This window comes from Nerophis lumbriciformis, linkage group LG03, assembly GCF_033978685.3.
Source record: "Nerophis lumbriciformis linkage group LG03, RoL_Nlum_v2.1, whole genome shotgun sequence".
Lineage (NCBI taxonomy): Eukaryota > Metazoa > Chordata > Actinopteri > Syngnathiformes > Syngnathidae > Nerophis > Nerophis lumbriciformis.
This window is the reverse complement of record NC_084550.2, coordinates 61,841,834-61,850,000: the sequence shown is the minus strand read 5'-3', so window position 1 is coordinate 61,850,000 and position 8,167 is coordinate 61,841,834. Positions and strand designations below refer to the sequence as shown.

At 40.5% G+C, this 8,167-nt stretch overlaps 1 protein-coding gene across 2 annotated transcripts in view; it reads right to left on the bottom strand.

Annotated features, from left to right (window-relative positions):
• The window catches only part of stab1 (stabilin 1), a 216,691-nt gene that overhangs the window by 28,015 nt on the left and 180,509 nt on the right, over positions 1–8,167 (bottom strand). For both annotated transcript variants that reach the window (XM_072912860.1, XM_061940474.2), the window contains exons 63-65: positions 3,480–3,645; positions 3,311–3,417; positions 3,126–3,245 (exon numbers count right to left, since the gene is read on the bottom strand). In XM_072912860.1, coding sequence (XP_072768961.1) covers positions 3,126–3,245; positions 3,311–3,417; positions 3,480–3,645 — 393 coding nt within the window. The remainder of the gene's footprint in view (positions 1–3,125; positions 3,246–3,310; positions 3,418–3,479; positions 3,646–8,167) is intronic.

Sequence of the window (8,167 nt, the reverse complement as noted above, 5' to 3'; positions counted from 1 at the left end):
ATGGACCCCCTGCTGTTTTTCTTGGAATTAATTCTTCCTTCATTTGTTACCAGATTCTCACCTTCTTTCTCTCGTATTACCACTCGCACCACAGCTAACGTTAGCCATGCTCTACCTCTCTGCTCAAGGAGGGCGTATACGTATGTGACGTATGACGTGACAGTATGTGACGTGTGTAGAAGGTGCGCTTGTCTGTCTGTGAGAAGGAGAGACGAGGAGTGAGAAGAGCAGACAGGAAAGAGCGAGTAGAGCGCGTAGTGTAATGCCCGCAGCTAAAACCAACTGTGTGAGAACGTATACTCGAATATCATGATATAGTCATTTTCTATATCGCATATTTTCAACCCGCGATATATTGCGCATATCGATATATCGCCCAGCCCTAATATATATATATATATATATATATATACATATACATATACATATACATATATACATGTATATATTAGGGCTGCAACAACTAATCGATTATAAAAATAGTTGGCGATTAATTTAGTCATCGATTCGTAGGATCCATGCTATGCGCATGCGCAGAGGCTACGTTTTTTTTTTTTTTTTTTTTTTTTAACCTTTATTTATAAACTGCAACATTTACAAACAGCTGAAAAACAATAATCAAAATATTAGGGGTGTAACGGTACGTGTATTTGTATTGAATCGTTTCGGTACGGGGGTTTCGTTTCGGTGCGGAAGTGTACCGAACGAGTTTCTACACGGACATGTTAAGTAGCGTACTGCACGTTGTGTAAACAATACTCAAAATGCCGGACATTTGAGGCATTTAAGAAACTCCGCCCTGACAGCTCCGCAAAAGAGGACATGTACGGGGAAAAGAGGACTTATGGTCAGTCTATCCTCGCCCGTTAGCTGCTAGCATGCTAGCAAAAGAGGACTAGCAGCGATCGGTTTCACCGGACGTGAAACCGATCGGCTAGGATAGACTGACCATACATCCTCTTTTCACCGGACATGTCCTTTTTTGCGTGGACATCGGGGGCGGTACCTCTGGATTGGCAGACCGGGGTGGTGGTTCCTCTCTTTAAGAAGGGGAACCGGAGGGTGTGTTCTAACTATCGTGGGATCACACTCCTCAGCCTTCCCGGTAAGGTCTATTCAGGTGTACTGGAGAGGAGGCTACGCCGGATAGTCGAACCTCGGATTCAGGAGGAACAGTGTGGTTTTCGTCCTGGTCGTGGAACTGTGGACCAGCTCTATACTCTCGGCAGGGTCCTTGAGGGTGCATGGGAGTTTGCCCAACCAGTCTACATGTGCTTTGTGGACTTGGAGAAGGCATTCGACCATGTCCCTCGGGAAGTCCTGTGGGGAGTGCTCAGAGAGCATGGGGTAATGGACTGTCTGATTGTGGCAGTCCGCTCCCTGTATGATCAGTGTCAGAGCTTGGTCCGCATTGCCGGCAGTAAGTCGGACACGTTTCCAGTGAGGGTTGGACTCCGCCAAGGCTGCACTTTGTCACCGATTCTGTTCATAACTTTTATGGACAGAATTTCTAGGCGCAGTCAAGGCGTTGAGGGGATCCGGTTTGGTGGCTGCAGGATTAGGTCTCTGCTTTTTGCAGATGATGTGGTCCTGATGGCTTCATCTGGCCAGGATCTTCAGCTCTCACTGGATCGGTTCGCAGCCGAGTGTGAAGCGACAGGGATGAGAATCAGCACCTCTAAGTCCGAGTCCATGGTTCTCGCCCGGAAAAGGGTGGAGTTCCATCTCCGGGTTGGGGAGGAGATCTTGCCCCAAGTGGAGGAGTTCAAGTACCTCGGAGTCTTGTTCAGGAGTGAGGGAAGAGTGGATCGTGAGATCGACAGGCGGATCGGTGCGGCGTCTTCAGTAATGCGGACGCTGTATCGATCCGTTGTGGTGAAGAAGGAGCTGAGCCGGAAGGCAAAGCTCTCAATTTACCGGTCGATCTACGTTCCCATCCTCACCCATGGTCATCAGCTTTGGGTTATGACCGAAAGGACAAGATCACGGGTACAAGCGGCCTCTCTAAGGGAGAGCGGGGCTCTCCCTTAGAGATAGGGTGAGAAGCTCTGCCATCCCGGGGGAGCTCAAAGTAAAGCCGCTGATCCTCCACATCGAGAGGAGCCAGATGAGGTGGTTCGGGCATCTGGTCAGGATGCCACTTGAACGCCTCCCTAGGGAGGTGTTTAGGGCACGTCCGACCGGTAGGAAGCCGCGGGGAAGACCCAGGACACGTTGGGAAGACTATGTCTCCCGGCTGGCCTGGGAACGCCTCGGGGTCCCACAGGAAGAGCTGGACGAAGTGGCTGGGGAGAGGGAAGTCTGGGCTTCCCTGCTTAGGCTGCTGCCCCCGCGACCCGACCTCGGATAAGCGGAAGAAGATGGATGGATGGATGTCCTTTTTTGCGGGGCTGTCGGGCGGTGTTTCTTAAATGCCTCAAATGTCCGGCATTTTGAGTTAGGGTTGCGTGTATTTTCAATGTACGTTCAGGGTTAAGAAGGGGTTAAAAACACAACAAATTGTGCACGCAGCAGCATTGGTGAGGGAGGGGCAGAGACAGAGAGAGAGAGAGAATTATGATAAACGCGCATGCGTCGCCAGGCTCTGCTTTTTATCGATACATTGATCAGATTTAATTTTTTATTATCTATAGCAGGGGTGTCAAAAGTGTGCATTTCTGTAACATTTTCCTTGTTTTATTTGGCAAGTTGAAAGAACATGGCGCCAGTATTTTTTTTTTTTCCAATAAAATACTGGAAAGGATAGAAATGTAGTTTGTCTCTTTTATCCGATTATTAATTGATTAATCGAAGTAATAATCGACAAATTAATCGATTATCAAATCAATCGTTAGTTGCAGCCCTAATATATATATATATATATATATATATATATATATATATATATATATATATATATATAGTTCTGTCCAGCTCAGGGGCCATTTGTGTTCAAAAGCTTGTTTCATTTATTTGACATCTTTGCATCGCTGGACATACTGTGGATTGTTTAAAGGGTGCTTAATGAAGAAAAATGAAAGAATATGAAACTTGCCCAATATCCTTCAATGTTTTTGAACGTAGACATCAGTTGGAAAATGTTTTTAAACACTATTTAGAGATAAAAGAGAAAAAGTCCAGGTCACCTGGCTGGGGCTGAAACCAGCGTCGTGGGGCACAAACAAGGTCACGTCCGACTTCCTGTGCGCTAAAAACTCCAGGAGGCGTTTGCCTTCTGTGGAGAAGCCGCCGTACTCCAACAAGAACTGCAAAGAAACAAAGTCATGCCATGGACGTCCTCCCTGGACCTTCATCGCGGCGCGAGCTTCACCTTGTAGAAGATGGAGAAGTTGCTGTGCGCCGCCAGGACGTCGGTGAGAACTCCGTTACAGAAGCCGCCGTCTCCCACGTATCCATCGGGACATGAGCAGGTCACATCTGCGCACATGGACGTGAATTAACACGCCGCCGCCTGAACAGGAAGGAGCTTCCCTTCGTACCATCCACTCTGTAGCAGTAGGCGTCGTACTGGCTCTGCTGGTCCACAGGTTCTTTGTAGAGGACCACGCCCACGTGGTTGTCACCACACCTCACGCTGGGGAAGCGGGTCGGGTATCCCACCTTACCCCCTTCCATCCAGCCGGCCACGCACAGGTGCATCCCCAGCTGGAAGAACAGAAGTTCACTTCACTTCATTAGGTACACCTGCACCACTTCATTAGGTACACCTGCGCCACTTCATTAGGTACACCTGCACAATCTGATGACATTGTACTGACACTGATTTTGTATTATTTATATACTCTGACCCTCACATGGATCATTAAGGCAACCACAATATAATACAATCATCCTATTCCAGGGGTGTCCAAAGTGCAGCCCGTGGGCCATTTTCGGCCGGCAGTTTTTTTTTTATTGGCCGGCGGCACATTCTAAAATACCGTATTTTCCGCACTATAAGGCGCACCTAAAAACCACAAATTTTCTCAAAAGCTGACAGTGCGCCTTATAACCCGGTGCGCTTTATATATGGATAAATATTAAGATTCATTTTCATAAAGTTTCGGTCTCGCAACTTCGGTAAACAGCCGCCATCTTTTTTCCCGGTAGAACAGGAAGCGCTTCTTCTTCTACGCAAGCAACCGCCAAGGTAAGCACCCGCCCCCATAGAACAGGAAGCGCTTCTTCTTCTACTGTAAGCAACCACCCGCCCGCGTAGAAGAAGAAAAAGCGCGCGGATATCACCGTACGTTTCATTTCCTTTGTGTGTTTACATCTGTAAAGACCACAAAATGGCTCCTACTAAGCGACAGGTATCCGGTTCATGAAAAGACGCAATCTCTCCATCCGCACACGGATTACTATTTCACAGCAACTGATATTCCTGTGAACCGCACTGTGGATACAACGGGAGCACGTACGGTGAATATTCGCACCACAGGGAATGAGAAGTCATCCTTCACTGTGGTTCTAGCTTGCCATGCTAATGGCCAGAAACTTCCACCCATGGTGATATTCAAAAGGAAGACCTTGCCAAAAGAGACCTTTCCAGCCGGCGTCATCATAAAAGCTAACTCGAAGGGATGGATGAAGAAAAGATGAGCGAGTGGTTAAGGTAAGTTTAAGTTTACGCGAAGAGGCCGGGTGGCTTTTTTCACGCAGCTCTGTCCATGTTGATATACGTATGTTTGTGATTGCACATTTGCGTACATTTTGGGAGTGAACAGAGTTGTTAGAACGCTGGTTTTTAATATATTATTAAAGTTTGACTGACCTATCTGACTGTTTTTTTGACATTCCTTTAGCGCAGTTAGATGCGGCTTACAACACGGGGCGGCTTATAGGTGGACAAAGTTTTGAAATATGCCGTTCATTGAAGGCGCGGCTTATAACCCAGGGCGCCTTATGGTGCGGAAAATACGGTACTATAAAAAAACAGACCAAAAAAAGTGTCCAAAAAGAGCAAACAGGTGAAAGGTAATGAGAAAAAGTTGCACATTTGACATTAATAACGCAAAACTTTTTTATTTTTTATATTTTTTTAAGCTGTCCTTGTTGAAAAATAATAATGAATTAAAATCAATGTTATGAATTACTGACCTATTTAAGGCTTAAATGACTTCACACCAAAAATTCCACGTTGAAATATATTTTTGGGGAAAATATTGCATATTTTGTGTTTTTGCCACATAAAAAAACAAAGATTTCTTTGATACTAAGGGCGAACAACAAACAAACAAAAAAACGTAAAAAATTTTTTTTTTTATAATCCACGGATAGCTCTGAAGTTGATCTAGAGGAGGGGTCCCGAAACTACGGTGTGCAGGCCAGATCCGGCCCGCCAGCGTCCAAAATCCGGCCCGCGGGAAGTCCCAAGTTAAAAAAAAAAAAAGTTTATTTTTTATAAATGTATGTATTTACCTATATATATATATATATATATATATATATATATATATATATATATATATATATATATATATATATATATATATATATATACACAGTATATATATATATATATATGTATATATGCGACCCCCGAGTCAAAAAGTTTGGGGACCCTTGATCTAGAGGTTTAAGCACTGGCAGTTTAAAATAAATTATGACATATTTTTTAACACTTATGAGGGGAGGGGGCTGTTGGATTCCCAATAAATTTAGAGGGATTTATTGAAACTCTCATTGCTGAATAAATAATAAGGATTTAAAATCAATGTTATAACTTATTGACCGATTTAAGGCTCCAATTACTTCACATCAAACATTCCACTTTGAAATATTTTTTGTGGAAAATATATTTTTGCCATACAAAAACATCCAAAAAAAACGTCCAAAAAAATAATACATATACATGTATATGTATTATTATACGGATAGATCTGAAGTTGAGCTAAGGGTTTAAGCACTGGAAGTTTAAAATAAAACATGTATGACTTATTTTTTAACACTTTTACAAGTGCAGCCCTTTTGATTCCCAATAATTTTAGTGGGATTTTTTTAAATTAAAATCAATGTTATGAATGATTGACCTATTTAAGGCTCCAATGACTTTACATAAAATATTCCATTAGAAAATATTTTTTGGGGAAAATATTTGCATATTTGCATAGTCTAAATATTTTGTGTTTGACATAAAAAAAAACAAAGTTGGGCATAAAACAAATAAAAAAATTTAAAATAGAAATATTACTGCGATGAGGTGGTGACTTGTCCAGGGTGTACCCCGCCTTCCGCCCGATTGTAGCTGAGAGAGGCTCCAGCGCCCCCACGACCCCAAAGGGAATAAGCGGTAGAAAATGGATGGATAGAAAAATTATATAAATGGATGGATCTGAAGTTAATCCAAAGCTTTAAACATTGGAAGTTAAAATTTAAAAAAAACAAAAACTTATTTTTAACACTTTTACGAGTGGAGCCCTTTTGATTCCCAAACATTTTAGTGGGATTTCTTTTAACTGTCATTGTTCAAAAAATAATAATGAACTAAAATCAATGTTACATCAAATATTTCATTTTAAAATATTTTTTGTGGGAAAATATTGCATATTTTGTATTTGACATAAAAAAACAAACTAAAGTATAAAAAAGGGGCATACAACAAACAAAAAATAAATAAATAAAAACTTATAATCGACGGATAGATCTGAAGTTGATCTAGAGACTTAAATGTTGAAAGTAAAAAATGTATAGCTTATTTTTAACACTTATGAGTGGGACCCTTTTGGATTACCAAGAATTTTAGTGGGGCCTTTTTTTTAACTGTCAATGCTAAAAAATTATAATGATTTAAAATTAATGTTATGAATGATTGACCTATTTAAGACTCCAATTACTTCACATCAAAAATTCCATTTTAAAATATTTTTGGTGGAAAATTTTGCACATTTTGTGTTTTTGCCATTCAAAAAACAAAGTTGTCTTTGACAAAAAGAACATAAAACAAATAATTGTTTTTAAAATTAAAAAAATATATACAAACGGATGGATCATAAGTTGATCTAAAGGTTTAACTGCTGGAACTAAAAAAAAAAAAAAGACTTATTTTTAACACTTTTATGAGTGGAGCTCTTTTGATTCCGAAACATTTTAGTGGGATTTTTTTTTTAAAGTGTGATTGTTCAAAAAGCAATAATGAATTAAAATATTATTAAATATTGACTTATTTAAGGCTCCAATGACTTCACATCAAATATTCAACTTTAAAATATTTTTGGGGGAAAATTGCACATTTTTCACAAAAAGGGCATAAAACGAACAACAAAAATAATGAACAAATGTAAAACCCATAACTGACAGAGATCTGAAGTTGATCTGAAAGTTTAAGCGTTGGAAGTAAAAAATAAAATAAAATAAAAAAAAGTATGATTTATCTTAACATATTTATGAGTAGGGCCCTTTTGGATTCCCAATATTTTTTGGGGGGATTTTTTTTTTTAACTGTTTTTTTGGGGGAAAATTTTGCCGTACAAAAAACAACGTTTTCTTTGACAAAAAGGGCATAAAAAAGAGGGATAAAAACTTAGAATCGATGGATAGATCTGAAGTTAATCCAAAGGTTTAAAAAGTATGACTTATTTTAACACTTTAATGAGGATTTTTAGCGAGATTTTTTTTTTGACTGTCAATGTTCAAAAAATGATAATGATAAAAATCAATGTTATGAAATATTGACCTAATCAAGGCTCCAATTACTTCACATCAAATATTCCACTTTGAAATATTTTTTGGGGAAAAGATTGCATATTTTGTGTTTTTGTCATAAAAACAGGGGTTCATACCTGCCAACTTTTGAAATCAGAAAAACCTAGTAGCCAGGGTCCAAGGGCCGCAGGCCCCGGTAGGTCCAGGACAAAGTCTTGGTGGGGGGTTCCTTCGCCCCCCAACGCAAAATGATTATTAGCATTCAGACAGGTTAAAATGTTGCTAAAACCATCACTGTTTGGGCGACGAAAAACGTTGAAAGTTTTCCACTTGTATCGCTAGCAACGGCATTAGACTTGTGTTTTTTTGTCCCAACGTGGTCTTTTACATCGCTAATTCCTCCGTGTCCGATCGAAAAATCTTGTCTGCACAAGGTGCAATTCGTGTAGTTTTCACCCTTTTTGGAACGGATAATTATTCCCGGATAGGCTTTTGAATATTCTTCACGGAATGACTGCAGTTTTCTTTTCGGTTTAAGACTCGT